The sequence below is a fragment of the Culex quinquefasciatus genome, chromosome 1 (assembly GCF_015732765.1).
Source record: "Culex quinquefasciatus strain JHB chromosome 1, VPISU_Cqui_1.0_pri_paternal, whole genome shotgun sequence".
Lineage (NCBI taxonomy): Eukaryota > Metazoa > Arthropoda > Insecta > Diptera > Culicidae > Culex > Culex quinquefasciatus.
Window position 1 is genome coordinate 3,067,650 of NC_051861.1, and position 14,479 is coordinate 3,082,128.

The 14,479-nt window shown below is 46.3% G+C and overlaps 5 protein-coding genes and 1 long non-coding RNA gene across 6 annotated transcripts; 4 read left to right on the forward strand and 2 right to left on the reverse strand.

Moving 5' to 3' along the window:
* Positions 1 to 227: 227 nt before the first annotated feature.
* LOC119765211 lies at positions 228 to 714 on the reverse strand. The gene is made up of 2 exons (XR_005276571.1): positions 569 to 714; positions 228 to 511 (listed from the first exon to the last, which is right to left on the reverse strand). It is a non-coding gene; the product is annotated as an uncharacterized LOC119765211 (long non-coding RNA).
* A 200-nt stretch (positions 715 to 914) lies between these two features.
* Positions 915 to 3,459, forward strand: LOC6035223 (oocyte zinc finger protein XlCOF6). Its single transcript, XM_001845400.2, has 2 exons — positions 915 to 2,957; positions 3,021 to 3,459. The coding sequence occupies exons 1-2, from the start codon at positions 1,196 to 1,198 to the stop codon at positions 3,398 to 3,400; spliced, it is 2,142 nt and encodes a 713-aa protein (XP_001845452.2). The 5' UTR covers positions 915 to 1,195; the 3' UTR covers positions 3,401 to 3,459.
* Positions 3,460 to 7,413: 3,954 nt separating this feature from the next.
* On the forward strand, positions 7,414 to 8,615 carry LOC6035226 (THO complex subunit 3). The gene is made up of 2 exons (XM_001845403.2): positions 7,414 to 7,708; positions 7,767 to 8,615. Exons 1-2 carry the CDS (start codon positions 7,520 to 7,522, stop codon positions 8,544 to 8,546), a joined length of 969 nt encoding a protein of 322 aa, XP_001845455.1. The 5' UTR covers positions 7,414 to 7,519; the 3' UTR covers positions 8,547 to 8,615.
* LOC6035227 (NADPH-dependent diflavin oxidoreductase 1) lies at positions 8,568 to 12,528 on the reverse strand. Its single transcript, XM_038266658.1, has 4 exons — positions 12,308 to 12,528; positions 11,411 to 12,255; positions 9,115 to 9,602; positions 8,568 to 9,017 (listed from the first exon to the last, which is right to left on the reverse strand). The coding sequence occupies exons 2-4, from the start codon at positions 12,243 to 12,245 to the stop codon at positions 8,592 to 8,594; spliced, it is 1,749 nt and encodes a 582-aa protein (XP_038122586.1). The 5' UTR covers positions 12,246 to 12,255; positions 12,308 to 12,528; the 3' UTR covers positions 8,568 to 8,591.
* On the forward strand, positions 10,352 to 11,409 carry LOC6035229 (U3 small nucleolar ribonucleoprotein protein IMP4). Its single transcript, XM_001845404.2, has one exon. The coding sequence runs from the start codon at positions 10,447 to 10,449 to the stop codon at positions 11,380 to 11,382; it is 936 nt and encodes a 311-aa protein (XP_001845456.2). The 5' UTR covers positions 10,352 to 10,446; the 3' UTR covers positions 11,383 to 11,409.
* A 213-nt stretch (positions 12,529 to 12,741) lies between the features above and the next one.
* LOC6035228 (DNA repair protein RAD51 homolog 1) lies at positions 12,742 to 14,034 on the forward strand. The gene is made up of 2 exons (XM_001845406.2): positions 12,742 to 12,934; positions 12,999 to 14,034. Exons 1-2 carry the CDS (start codon positions 12,824 to 12,826, stop codon positions 13,929 to 13,931), a joined length of 1,044 nt encoding a protein of 347 aa, XP_001845458.2. The 5' UTR covers positions 12,742 to 12,823; the 3' UTR covers positions 13,932 to 14,034.
* The last annotated feature ends 445 nt before the right edge of the window (positions 14,035 to 14,479 follow it).

The following is a 14,479-nucleotide window of genomic DNA, read 5'->3' on the forward strand; positions in this document are numbered from 1 at the left end:
AATCGATCCCAATTCTTAAGTTCTGAAAATCACCAGACCAGGCATCAAGGACCTTTCATTTGAACGCGTTTTTGCCAGCGTAATTAAAGAACCAGCGTTGGAAACAGCAGTCCAGTTGCAAGAGAACGATTTCAGTCAGCACCTGGCAACCCAGATTACGGACAGACGGAACGAACCACGAATGAATGCATCATTGTGATTTTATCACTCTTATTCTCGAAATAAACTTTGTTTAGTCGTATGTTTTATTTATCGCATCAATTATGGCAAAACAATCAAGCCGAACTTCTTCAGGTTCTTTCCCAAGCCCTTTTCCGATCACAGAAATTCTTGGCCCGGTCCAAGATTCAGACGGAATGAAATCCTCATTGATCTAATTGCTGCTCCAAATGTCTTGTACACCTGGTCCCGTTTCTTGCGATTAACACCGGCGGTTGAGTTGACAATTTTGAGCCATTCCCAGATCGCAGATTTAAGCCAGCCTGCGATGAACATTCTGCATTGTCTGATCCTAGTTAATAAAATGTTTTATTTGAGATTTCAACTAATTTTGAGTAAAAAACTTAACAACGTAGCGAAAATCCGAAGTCGAACAACCAAAACATTGCCGAGAAAAGTCAAATCTGATCGGCTACACGCTAACAGGGAAATACTCAAATTAAGTTTGACATTTCGACAGAGAAACTGCGCAACAGATTTTTTTGCGGAACAGATCTGTTGCGCACTTCGGTTTGGTGGAATAAAGACAATATTTCTTGGGAGCATTTTGCGAACAGTAAATTGGTTCCGCTTTGACAGTTCTAAATTGAGGCCGCTTTGCGAACGACTATTCAGCACCCAGCAAAAACCGAATAAATTTGGCAGCTACTCATAATCGTGTACAAAACTGCTCGACTTCTTGCACTTCTTGAAAACGGCTTGTTGTTTTGACATTTCTCTTGTTTTCATTTGCAAATAACAGTAAAATTAGATTTTGTTTCACGGTCTCGAAAAAGTGACCAATATTATCCGGTAGATTTTTTAATGGACCGTCCTCTTGGTTCTAGCTGATTCCGCAAGAATCCTGCTAGAATCGATTGCTGTGAGAATCTGGTAACGAATGACCCCGTTTCGGTTAAAGTCACCTTAATTAAATAAACAACAACAATCCGGGCTGGACTTGAATCCAACTCTTGCGTGTTTCTAAGGGCCCGCCATGAACCCTCCCGTACCGGACACGTCGACCATCTGCCGGGTGTGCATGACGATGGCCAAGGGCGACGGCCACGCGGTCGAGCTGGTCAACTTGTACACGCTATCGCCCTCGGTTCCGGAGCAGATCAGCCTGCACGAGATGCTGAAGGCGATCTGCGCTCCGGTGTTTGACAAACCGGCGTCCCCGGAAACGATGCCGGAGAATGCCTGTACGGGCTGTCGGAACGACATCATAGCGGCCTTCCGGTTGCACCAGCAGTGCGTCGAGACTGATCGGCTGCTCGGGGAGTTGCTGGCGATGAAGCAGGATTGTGGCGAAGAGGAGGAAGAAGATATGAAGGTGGATGGCGGGGATCCGCTGATGAGCTACGAGCGGCGCGAAGTTATCAAGGTTGAGATGCTGGACTTGCTCGAGAAGATGGATGAGGGAGAGAGTTCGGAGGAATCGGACTGCGAAACGCAGAAAGGTGCTAAGGGCAGTAAGAAGTGTAAGATTTGTTCAAAGATTTTCAACGACGTCTCCGAGTTGAGCTCGCACATGAAGGATGAACACCGCTTATATCTTTGCAAGGAGTGCGGTGAGATTTGCAAATCGGAACATTCTCTGGCCTATCACATTGTTAAGCACAAAGAGAAGGACATTTCCAGCTGCTCCGGTTGTGGGAAACAATTCGCGACCTCACATACCATGCAAAGGCACAAGAAAGGTGGTTTCTGTCCGGGAGAGGGCGAGAGGACGGAAAAGGTAGCCAAGCCTGAGCCGACGTTTAGGTGTGACCCGTGTAACGAAACGTTTCAAACGATAGGGTCATTTAATTACCACAAAACGAAGCATTGTGGTCCGACCGCTTGTGCGGGTTGCCACAAAAGCTTCGCGTCGCCGACAACGTTGAAGATCCACATCAGATCTGGTGTTTGCAGTGCAGTACAGGACGAACAACCTTCGACGTCCGGGGCTGGTTTGATGATAAAGTGCAACATTTGCGATTTACTGTTCAAAACGGAAAAGGCATTGAAAGACCACCGAATTAAGCATGCAACTCCAACGGTTTGCCCTGGATGCGACAAGACCTTTGCGTCAAAAATAAGTCTGGCTGCACACATACGAAAGGGATTATGTCCAACGGGGAAGGAAAAAATGGAACTGTTGAAGATAAAGGAAGGGCCGGTGTTTTGCGACAAGTGCGGCAAGCAGTTTTCGAAGCAATCGAAATTGCAGCTTCACATTAATCATGGCTTCTGTGAAAAAAGTGAGGCATCAGCCCAGGCTCGAACGTGTAAAATCTGCAAAGAGGAACAACAATCCATGTACAAGCTCGGCATCCACATGAAGGAGAAGCATCCAGAAAAGCTGTTTTCGTGCGACATTTGTGGAGCAGGTTCGACGACAGAACAAGGCCTGGAAAGGCACAAGAAAATCCACATCGAAGGCAAGTTGGCTTTTTGCTGTCCTGTCTGCCAAGAGGACTTTCCGACGAAACGAATGTTGCGCTCACATCGAATCGCACATGCCGGCCCGCAGAAATGTAACGTTTGCGATAAAGTCGTAACGTCCAAGGGCGCCATGAGGTCCCACATGCTGCGGCATACCGGCGAGAGGAAATTTTTCTGCGACCACTGCCCGATGCGGTTCTTCACAGCGGTCGAAAAAGCACAGCACCTTGTCACGCACACCAGAGAACAGAACTGGATTTGTGACACGTGCGGTTCCAGATTCACCAAGAAGACGTCGCTGCAAATCCACATCAAAGAGATTCACGAACGTTTGTACCTTAGACTTTAAACTTCCAAATCCTGCTTCTAATCAACCTCCCCAAATCTTTCAGGGCGGCGCGACCATGCCTGCACGCTGTGCAATTACGTCTGCGCGAAAACTTCCCAGCTAAAGCGTCACATGCTCACACACACGGGAGAAAAACCCTTCAAATGTACGCACTGCGAGCAGGCTTACGCGCAAAGCAACGATCTGACCAAGCACGTGGCTCGGGTCCACTCGGACGGGAAGGCTTACCCGTGCGATCGGTGCAACGAGTCGTTCCGGCTGTTGCTGGAGCTTAGGCAGCACTACCGGGTGCACGTGAAGGAAGGAGAGGATGACCCACAGGGTGGGACGGTCAGGTTTACCACCATGGCGGTGCTGAGCCGGCGGCTGGACGTGGAACGGCAACAGCAGCAGCAGCAGATGGAGGAGGGCGGTTCGAATTAATTTTTGGTTGGTTGAAGTTTTGTTAAAAACGTGCTTTTTATAATAAAAAAGCTTAACCCGACAAACTTCGTCTTGCCTTTTTCGTTTCTTGACGTTTTTAGCTTGTTTTCTTATTCAGCCTCCTGTGATCAAAATTTGATTTTACGTAACTTTTCCCATACAATCTGCAGATTTTCCGGAATCGGTTCCAGAGTGGCCAAATTTGTCACTTTTTGTCGTAAGAACCTTCCTTCAACTTATATTACTGCGGGCGTTAATAATTAGAGTTCACGCGCGGTGATACGACCGCAAGATAATGGTCGCATGACAGCCGCATGACAACCGCAGAGCAAATTTTTGGCTGTTGTCAAAGGTTGCCTTGAGTTTTCAGCTGACTTTTTGGAAAATATTCAAAACAAACCAAGTTGACAGCCAAATCAACGCAGAATTTCAGTTCAACTTGCTGATTTTTACACTGCGGTAGTTAGGCGGCAATAATCTCCTGTCACTCACAGCGATGGAGAAACGTGATTTTATCTTGCAATAAGCAATACGAACCCAACGCAACAAAGAGCTCCTCGATCCGACGCTCCGTATTGAATTGATTCGCGTTCGAACAAAACTGTCGATTTTTTTATATATCTGGAGTTTTTTTTTTAAAAAAAGGTCCAATAACCAAATTTTCAGTTTTGCTTTTTGGGTGTTTTTAATACCCCTGACTCAAAGCGGTTTCAAAATCACCCAAAAAGCAAAAACTGAAAAATTTGTTTATTGGACCTTTAAAAAAAAAACGTTACTTAATCCACCTTAAGGTGGTTGGTGCCTTCCTCGCATTCATGTTGTATTTTAGGTTGTATTTACAAATTAATTTAAGAGTTTTTTTTTTCATTTATTTTTTATTTACTTTTTACTTGAACAGCAATTTTCAATTCTTTTTTTTACCAACTCTCCAAAATAAAGGAGAAAAGTCTCATGAGTTATATATTCCAGTAAAAAGTTCGTGTAAATCTTTGTCGAGACAAAATGATGCAGCAACATAATTAATACAGATTTTTTCCAGAAGAGACGCAGACACTGCTTAAGCAATGTGGCAACCGGGCGATACGCATGCAAGGGGGTGTGGCTGCCAATCCCCCGCATGGTCAAACCAAAATTCCTACGCATGCTGCGCGACTCTCGCGCGTAAGCAAAAAGATCCGGCCTTTGAGGTTATGCAAAAATCACCCTTTTTTGTAGCTACAAAAAAACTTTTTCATGGCATAACTTTAAAAGTACTTCACTAAACAGAATAAAATTTAATAGGGTCTTAGGGGACCCCAAAACGAACAGAATAAGGCGGATCCGGCCAAAATCGGTTCAGCCAGTTCTGAGATAATCGTGTGGAAAAAAATCATGTCTACACACATCCCCACAGACATTTGTTCAGAATTTGATTCTGAATCGATAGGTATACGTGAAGGTATATCTAGGAGTTGTATTTAAGAAGTTCATTTTTCGAGTGATTTTATAGCCTTGCCTCAGTGAGGTGAGGAAGGCAAAAACTCCAGATAAAATAAGCCTGCGATAATTTTTGTAGTAATAACTTGTTAATCTATATGATTAACAAGTTATTACTACAAAAATTATCGCAGGCTTATTTTTTTCTATTTTGGCAAGAAATCACTTTATTATTGCACTATTCTGGGTTGCGAACAGTATTTTTTTAAGTTTTTTAGTCTCTTGAAAATATTACGGAAAATTTCTGTAGTTTTTTTTTTTAAAAAGGTCCTGTATAAATACTGTTGTCTTTCATATGTTTATAGGACCTATTAAAAAACTCTAGATTTCACTTGTTCAGGTTTAAAAATGTGATTTTTTCTTTGCCTTACTGAAAAATCTTATTCAAAAAGTGTTTTTTGAAATTTAAAAGTTCAACTTATTCAAAATTTGAAAAATGTTTTTTTTTCTTTCGTAAAATGCAAGGGGAAAACCACTCTGATCAAAGAGCCCTGGGCACCATCGGGCACGTTCTCGGCACCTTCAGGCACAAGCTCGGGCACCTTTCACTCTGACTTTGATATTTGAAAAAATCTTTTCAAAATATCAAAGTAATCAGGATTCAAACATTACAAATTATCCGAAGAACTGTCACTGGTTCAAGTGCATTTTGTTCAATTAAACTGATTTGTGAGCAATCAAATTTGAGTTTGTTGTGAAATCCTGTGTAGTGAAAATTAGTATTCTTCGAAAGAAGAAAATTCCATACAGATTTAAGATAAATTGCTAATGTGGACATTCTGTTTATAGGCCAAAGGAAAGTAATTTCTTAACCATGACTTTACACTTGTTAAACCCACCTTTGTTTTTTAGATGCAGGAAGAAAAACTCGTGCCTAAGGATGAGTTCGATTGAAGCAAAACTTCAAAATTCAAAATCCGGCTGCGGAAGAGCTTAATTTTTAATATTTTATAATGTATTTAAATTGTACAAAAATAAATATATCAATGGCAAGCTTCAGGTGTACCATTAACGAAAACTGAAAAAGAGTCAGACAAGGAGTCAGAACGAGGTTTATGGTTTTGAAACTGGCTTTGTCTGTGCGAATCGTTTCATAGTCCAGCAAATGATCATATCAAATCAAATTATTCGCTCTACAGCATTGCCTTGGCTATCTCGATTGCGAGATTCCTACTCTAAACTTGGCGTCCGATGGTTTGATTATTGAGGCAATTGCAAACCTCTTTTTACACCTAAGCTTCCATCCTCACCGGGATTTTAACTGACGATCTTTGGATTGTAAGTCAGACTGCCTACCAGCGATTCCATCGAGACGACTCCTACCTAGACTCCTACACCTGGACTGAGCTAAAATCATCTAACTTCCAGGTTAGACCGGGGCCAACATTTACTTCCCCGTCCGAAGGAAGGCGTGATCAGACAAATCTCGTCTCGAAATTTACCACCGGGACCTTCTGCGATCGAACCCAGACCGACTGGTTAAGAGGCAACCACGCTTACCCCTACACCACGGGTTTCAGTCAAAATGATCTTATATCGACTTCAAATTTTAAATTTGGGGATCGTCGATTTAATTACATTGTGTTGAATATGTTGAAATAGATGTAACCTTGTTGATCATTGGAATATTGCCATATATTGTAAAATCAGCCCTTTGATTCAAGTAAAATTTCAATATTCTTGTTGTTTCTAATAAACACGAGTTTTTTCTTAAAATTTTATTGATATGGTATCGATGATGGAGATTTTGTTTTTTTTTTCTTGGCACGTGTTCCAGGCCCAGCAGCCGTATCGTGGACACGTTGTCAATGTGGAACCAGGTGCAGACTCCGAATTCGGCGCAGTTCCTCGGTGATTTTCCACTTGTACACGATCACGGGTTTGATGAAGGCTGAGATTTTCTCGCTTTTAAAGTCCTGCAGGCTTTTGTACTGCTTGATGCCGAACTCGACCATGTCCAGGATCTGTCCAGGGCTTTTCGGCCACGTGGAACAGATCTGAAACCAGCTTTTGGTCATCACCGATATATTTAGTAAAAGGGTGAGCTGGCTGTGATCAGTTCTTAATAGTAGTAGAATGACTTGCTTCATTTTTTTTTCTGGAAAGACAAAGTTTCTGATCAAATAAATTCTTTAGCTTACATAATGCTTCTTACCAATAAAGAAATAAGAAATCTTTGCAATACTAGAATTATTCCAGTGAATTAAAACTGGAAATTAATTTAATCTAAGCCAAACCAATAACTCGAACACTGACAGGATTGACAAATTGTACAAACAAACATTTTAACACGGTTGCTAAGCTATGTTTTTTTTTATCTTGGCTTCATCGCTCAATCGGGCACCCTCGGGCACGTTTGGGCAATTTTTGGGCACAGCCTACCGGCGGGCAATGAGCAGAGTGGTTTTCCCCTTGGTAAAATGAGTAAAATCTAGTTAGACCTGTATAAAGAGCAGTTACCCACACGTTCAAACACAACTACTCGTTTTTTGCTCAAAAAACTTTTTTCGAGCACTTCGTTTGTTTTGCCTTCAAACGTCACAAAGCCGCACATCAACAAAGTTCATCACTTCAAAACAGAGTGCGCGTCTTTTTCGCCGGCAAAAGGTCAATAATTTCCCCGCAAATTTACTCCGCCACACGATGGTCTCGCCGAAGACGCAGGTCGAGGAGCTGCAGGAGTACTTCAAGACGCACAACAAAACGCGCGAAGCCACCAAAGCACACAGCGCCAAGGTTCACTCCGTCGGCTGGAACTGCGACGGGAAACGGCTTGCGTCCGGTTCCTTTGACAAGTCGGTGGTCATTTTCACGCTGGACCGGGAGCGGTTGGTAAGTTTTCGGCTTAGGTCGGTTGAAGGGTGTCTGCTAAACGATGTCTTTTCATTAGAACAAGGAGAGCACGTACCGTGGCCACACCGGTTCCGTGGATCAGCTGTGCTGGCACGCGTCCATGCCGGACCTGCTGAGTACGGCCAGCGGGGACAAGACGGTGCGGATATGGGACGCCCGCGTGGGCAAATGTGCCACCATCATCAACACCAAGGGGGAGAACATTAACATAACTTGGTCTCCGGACGGGAACACGATTGCCGTGGGCAACAAGGAAGATCTGGTGACGTTCATCGACGCCCGGATGCACAAGATTCTGGCCGAGGAGCAGTTTTCGTTCGAGGTGAATGAGATCGCCTGGAGCAACGGTAGCGACCTGTTCTTCCTGACGAATGGCCAAGGTTGCGTGCACATCTTGAACTACCCGGATCTGAACCTGCAACAGGTGCTAAAGGCCCATCCGAGCACGTGCATCTGCATTGAGTTCGACCCAACGGGGAAGTACTTTGCCACGGGTTCGGCTGACGCCTTGGTGTCCCTCTGGGACGCCGAAGAGTTGGCCTGCCTGCGAGTGTTCTCCAGACTGGATTGGCCCGTGCGAACCATTTCATTCAGCCATGACGGAAAGCTGCTTGCATCGGCCAGCGAAGATCTGATCATCGACATTGGAGACACCGAGACGGGCGAAAAAGTGGCGGACATTTCCGTTGACGCGGCCACCTTCACCGTCGCCTGGCACCCGAAGCAGTACATCTTGGCGTACGCTTGTGACGACAAAGACGCCAACGACCGACGCCGGGACGCGGGCAGCTTGAAAGTGTGGGGCTTCACCGAGTAAAGAAAAGCCTTTTGTATTACAATTAGTCTAAATAAAAAGCTCTTTCTATTGCCAAGTCTCTTCCTGATATCGCTCGCTCTTTTTCATTTCCTCAACATAAGCCGAATCTCCCAACGCTTCACCCAGTGCTTCGCAAACGGCTTCCGGCATGTTCTTGGAACTGCCCGACAGCAAAAACACTCCATTCCGCTCGACAAGCAGCTTTTTGAGCAGATCTCCCTGCTTCCGAATCAAGTGTTGTACGTACACTTTGTCCTCCTGGTCTCGCGAAAACGCACAAAATAGCGTCAACAGACCGGACCGTTCCATGCGTCGCAGATCTTCCTCGCAGTGAAAATCCGAATGGGCGTTACGGCAGCCGAAGAAAAGCACCAACGGACCGGTGGCGTCCACCGACAGCTCACGTTCCTCTAGAACCGCCCGGAAGGGCGCGAGTCCCGTGCCGGGACCGACCATAACGATTGGGGTGGTCTGAAAAAAATAAATTTTGAGTTATCTCATGCAAGCGTGTATATTTGACACTCAAGCTGTCATTCATACACGTTGATCGAAGATCAATAAAACTCACCACATCCTTCGGCAGCTGGAACGTGCCTTTCCTCGTCCACATCCTCAGCTTCGTCCCCACTTCGAGTCGCTTTAGCCAGTTCGAGCACAGCCCCCGCCGCGGTTCCTTCAGCTTCGTCCGGTACTCGATAACCGCCACCAAAATGCGCAACTTTCCGCTCGCGGCCGCCGAGGCGATCGAGAACGCCCGCGGTTTGATCGGCTGGAACAGCTCAAAGAGGGCGGCCAGCGTGAGCGAATCGCACGCATGGGGAAAGTCACGCAGCACCTCGAGAATGGTGCGTCGGGGCCGGTTCGCGTACGAGTACAGCTCTTCCTGGCCCTCGTAGCTGGCAAACTCGAGCAGCTTTTCGCGCTCCAGTTCGTTGGGGCAGGTTCGCGCCAGGACGGCGAAGGCACGTGCCCGGGGAATGGCGGTGAGGTCCCAGTACTGGGCGGCGAGGCGGCCCAGGGGGAGGGGTTTGGATAGGATGGGAGGGACGGGGAGTTCTGGAAGAAGAGGAATAAAAATTGCTTGAATTAGTCATAATATTGTATAAAGCCGTACAACGACGCTTGCTACAGAATCGATCGCTGAACAACACTATATTTTACACTAAACACATGCTACATACAAAATATAAAAATGTAATTAAGAGCGTTTGGTACGGTATGTCCACGTATCCTTCCTCCCCTGTAGATTCTGTGAAATGTGATCCGTTCTCAGAATCCTCTCTGCGGTAAACACAACGTAGTAGGGCTGGCCGATTTAATTTTTGCATTACATTTTCGGGTGTTCTCGGATGTACTGCAATTATTAATATTGACAAGAAAAGTGCTTGGGGCGTAATCTAATCACAAGACTTTCCAGCATGCTTTCATCGGACTGGCTGCGTTTGTGTAAGATAAGATTAGATTAGACAACGACGCTTGCTACAGAATCATTTTTGGTCAGTTTTCTGATTTTAATGCCAAATTCAAGAATTGATAAGAGGAAAAAGTATCGTTTCGCTTTGTTCTATTATTGCGTTTTGAAAATCACCATTTTAAACAAAATTCAATATGACCAACATTGCGATATAGTTAAAAACTGTTAAAATGCCTAACTGCATAAAATATGAATTGTTAATTTAGAGTAAAAACTAGTTTACGTGAGTTTACGCGCTTTCGTCAAAACGTTTCAGCGTGTACCTGCTCGAAACAAAATCTGCTCGATATCTACCGACTTGACAGCTCTCGCCAAATCAAAACACGTTTGTCAACAAAAGCATGCTGAAATTTTTGTGATCGCGCGTGTTCGTACGTAGTTAAATTTTCCAGTTTTTTGTAAAGTTTTCCACAAATAAAAGGCAAAATGCTGCGTCGCCAAGCGCGTCTCCGCCGGGAGTACCTGTTCCGGAAGGCGACCGAGGGCAAACACAAGGCGCTGCAGGACAAAAAGTCCAAAATCAAGAAAGCCCTCGAGGACCACACGCCGATCCACGGAGACCTGAAACGGGACGCGTTGAAGCTTCAGGACAAGCTCAAGTGGGACGATGCGGGACCGCAGCGAGCGGCCGAGATTGGAGGGATTAGCGGTGGGGCTAATACGGCCAATTCGCAGGACGACGAGTATCGGTTCGCGGGTTGCGAGGATCCAAAAATTATGATTACGACCTCGCGCGATCCGTCGGCCAAGTTGAAGCAGTTTGTGAAGGAGATCAGGTTGATCTTTCCGAACGCACAGCGCATGAACCGCGGTAACTTTGAGATGAAGCAGCTGATTCACGCCTGCCGGGCGAACAACGTGACGGATTTCATCGTGATTCACGAGCACCGGGGCGTTCCGGACAATCTGATCATTTGCCACCTGCCGTACGGGCCGACGGCGTGCTTCAACCTTTCGGGGGTGGTGATGCGTCACGACATTCCGGACATAGGGCCGATGAGCGAGCAGAAGCCGCACCTGATCTTCCACAACTTTAAAACGAAACTGGCCGAACGGACTATGTCGATCCTGAAGTACCTGTTTCCGGTGCCCAAGGAAGAGTCGAAGCGGGTGATGACCTTCGCCAACCACGACGACTACATCAGCTTCCGGCATCACACGTTCAAGACGGTTGAACGCGAGCTGGTCATGACCGAGGTGGGACCGCGCTTCCAGCTGAAGCTGTACCAGATCAAGCTGGGCACGCTGGACGAGCTGGAGGCGGCCGACACGGAGTGGGTCTACCGGCCGTACATGAACACCGCCGGCAAGAGACGGTTTTTGTCCGACGAAGACGGGTGGCAACAGGATGATGATGTTTGATGAATAAAGATTAACGTTAAATGCTTACCCGAATCGATCGCTTCCACCGTGATGACCGTGTCCTTGTGCAGATTTAGTCCATGTTCCTCGAACAACTCAAACAGTCGATCTACGTCCTCCGGTGAGTTGTGCGGCCTAACGTAGACCACGTCACCCGCAGTCCAATTCGCGTCTCTCCTCGGAAACGTAATCAATCGCACGTCCTGGAAGTGATCCTCCGGCGTGGTTCGTCGATTCTTCTCCACCTCCGAAACGAACACGTTGTCCACTTTGACGTCGGCGTACATGTCCACTTCTTCCTGTTCCACAACAGGTTCTTCCGACCGTCGTACCGTCCACCGGTACTCGCGAGGACTCTCATCCAACTTTTTCAACCCATCCGGAATCGGACTCAACTCCTCCAGTCGCTTCCAAAAGTCGTTGATCCACGGCATAAAGACGGCCCCATATCCGAGGTCATGCTGTTCATCGCACAGCCCTACCGGAAGCATAGCTTGCCCCCCGAGCTGGAGCAGCCTCTTGTGAAGTCGCTTCGCCACGTAGTTAAACTTGGGATAGCGCGAATCGCCCAACCCGAGCACTCCGAACCACATTCCACGCAGCGAATCCAGCGGCAAACTCTTCCGCAAAAGGAACCGCCAAAAACGCTTCATGTTGTCCGGTTCCTCGCCCTGGCCGTACGTCGAACAGACCAGCACCACGAACCGTTCCTCGATCAGCTGGCCGATGTCGTACTCATCCATGGCGGCCACGGAACCACGCAGGTGGTACAGCTTCGAGTCGCGCCAGATCTGCTCCGCGAGGTCCTGGGCCGTGCCGGACTGGCTGCCGTACAGGATGGTCAGCTTGCGAGGGGAGGACATTTCCGGGGGCCTAGCGGATTAGTGCGATTAGAAAGTTTGATGTTGCAAGCGAATTTTGTTACCTTTCGCGTTACAAATTGCCTCAAAAACGGTGTAGTTCTTCAGACACTAAAAACTGATAATAAGCCACTTTGAAACGGGGACAATAAACTGTCTTATCACGGTTTATCAGTCGCACAATGAGCGATGCAATCGCTTTGTTTTGCAATTTTGTTGCAAATCATAAAACAACAACACCAACAGCTGATCGAATCGAACTCAAATTAAGGTGTGCGTTTTGCGAGATGGACCAACTATGGTCTTAGCAGTCGTATGACAGAAACAAAAAAAAAAAAAAAAGGTGTGCGTTTTACAGCCAGAGTGTATCAATGAGAAAATTTCTCGCAGTTTTGGTAGACCAGTCACGACCAACTTGCATGCAACAAGCTGAAATCAATTTTCAAATGAACAAGTTTCATTTAACGTGTAGACGAACTGTGACAGTTTGAAGATCGGAAAGTGCGCGGGTAAAATCAAAACAGAAGTTAAACTTGCTAAACTAAACTTTTGTTCCGTGTTCCGTTCAAGTCTTTCAAAGAATGGCCCAGCAAGCGCAGAAACCGGCGAAGGAAAAGACCGCGGCCGCTGCGGCCCCAACGGTCGAGGAGGAGGAGGACGACTACGGTCCGATTCTGATCGGTAAACTAGAGGTTTGTGTTGACAGTTGACGAATCCAAAACAGGTTCTTTCATGATTTCTGTCCACTACTCACAGGGCAACGGAATCACCAGCGGTGACCTCAAGAAGCTCGGCGAGGCCGGATTTCACACGGTGGAGTCGGTGGCCTTCGCACCGAAAAAGCAACTCATCGCCATCAAGGGAATCTCCGAGGCGAAGGCGGACAAAATCATCCTCGAAGCGTCCAAGCTGGTTCCGCTGGGCTTCACGACTGCCACCGAGTACCACCAGAAGCGCTCGGAGATCATCCAACTGACCACCGGCTCGAAGGAGCTGGACAAGCTGCTTGGGGGAGGAATCGAAACCGGAAGCATCACCGAGCTGTTCGGAGAGTTCCGAACGGGTAAAACCCAGCTCTGTCACACGTTGGCCGTGACCTGCCAGCTGCCGGTCAGTCAAAACGGCGGAGAAGGCAAGTGTCTGTACATCGACACGGAAGGAACCTTCCGGCCGGAGCGACTGCTAGCCGTTGCCGACCGCTACAAACTGGTCGGTTCCGACGTCCTGGACAACGTGGCCTATGCCCGAGCTTACAACTCCGACCACCAGATGCAACTGCTCGTGCAGGCCTCCGCAATGATGGCCGAATCCCGTTACGCCCTGCTCATCGTGGACAGCGCAACCGCCCTCTTCCGAACCGATTACGCCGGCCGCGGAGAACTCAACGCGCGTCAAGTCAACCTCGGTAAATTTCTCCGGATGCTGCTCCGTCTCGCGGATGAATTCGGTGTGGCCGTCATCATCACGAACCAAGTTGTGGCCCAGGTGGACGCGTCCGCCATGTTTACGCCGGATCCGAAGAAGCCCATCGGAGGTCACATAATCGCGCACGCTTCGACGACGCGGCTTTACCTGCGCAAGGGTCGGGGTGAGACGCGAGTGTGCAAGATTTACGATTCGCCGTGCCTTCCGGAGAGTGAAGCCATGTACGCGATCAACGCGGACGGGATTGGCGATGCCAAGGAGTGACGAGGGAGGGAGGGTGATATTGTTATTAAGGGTTTCTTTTGCTTAGACTGTTTTTTCTTCTCTTATACTGCGATTTTGTTATATAAGCTAGTTTTATACTCAACTGAGAATTTCATTTGTTGTTCTATCACAGCCTGAATTTTACTGAATTCAAACTAAAAAAAAAATCTTTTCTTAAAACAAAACTTAATTCAATTAATTGTTAGATAAATGACACATCGAATCTGTCTGTATTTATTTCTGTTCGAATAAAATCATCGAAAAACTCAACTTTTTTTTTATCATTTCATTTACAAATTTAGTTTTTGTAGAAGGTCCTACATACATATAAATTTTTAAGTTAATTAGATTTCCAAATTTAAAAATTAGCTTCATTTAAAAATTTAAAAATTCATTACATTAAAATTTTCTAGGATTTTTTAATTATGGATTTATCTAAAAGTATTTTATTTGATTTTGTAATTTTGGAATTTTTGGAATCATAGGAATACATATTACAATTTTGGAATTTAGGAGTTTTCGAATTACTAATTAGGGTTTTTTTTGAA

Bases quoted from the DNA above. Each gene is read 5' to 3' on its own strand.
- LOC6035229 (XM_001845404.2), top strand. From the start codon at position 10,447: ATGCTGCGTCGCCAAGCGCGTCTCCGCCGGGAGTACCTGTTCCGGAAG.
- LOC6035228 (XM_001845406.2), top strand. From the start codon at position 12,824: ATGGCCCAGCAAGCGCAGAAACCGGCGAAGGAAAAGACCGCGGCCGCT. The intron at 12,935-12,998 runs GTTTGTGTTGAC...CACTACTCACAG, and splicing joins TTCTGATCGGTAAACTAGAG to GGCAACGGAATCACCAGCGG.
- LOC6035223 (XM_001845400.2), top strand. From the start codon at position 1,196: ATGAACCCTCCCGTACCGGACACGTCGACCATCTGCCGGGTGTGCATG. The intron at 2,958-3,020 runs GTTTGTACCTTA...CAAATCTTTCAG, and splicing joins CATCAAAGAGATTCACGAAC to GGCGGCGCGACCATGCCTGC.
- LOC6035227 (XM_038266658.1), bottom strand. From the start codon at position 12,245: ATGTCCTCCCCTCGCAAGCTGACCATCCTGTACGGCAGCCAGTCCGGC. The intron at 9,603-11,410 runs GTAAGCATTTAA...CTCTTCTTCCAG, and splicing joins GGTGGAAGCGATCGATTCGG to AACTCCCCGTCCCTCCCATC. The intron at 9,018-9,114 runs GTGAGTTTTATT...TATTTTTTTCAG, and splicing joins TCCAGCTGCCGAAGGATGTG to ACCACCCCAATCGTTATGGT.
- LOC6035226 (XM_001845403.2), top strand. From the start codon at position 7,520: ATGGTCTCGCCGAAGACGCAGGTCGAGGAGCTGCAGGAGTACTTCAAG. The intron at 7,709-7,766 runs GTAAGTTTTCGG...TCTTTTCATTAG, and splicing joins CGCTGGACCGGGAGCGGTTG to AACAAGGAGAGCACGTACCG.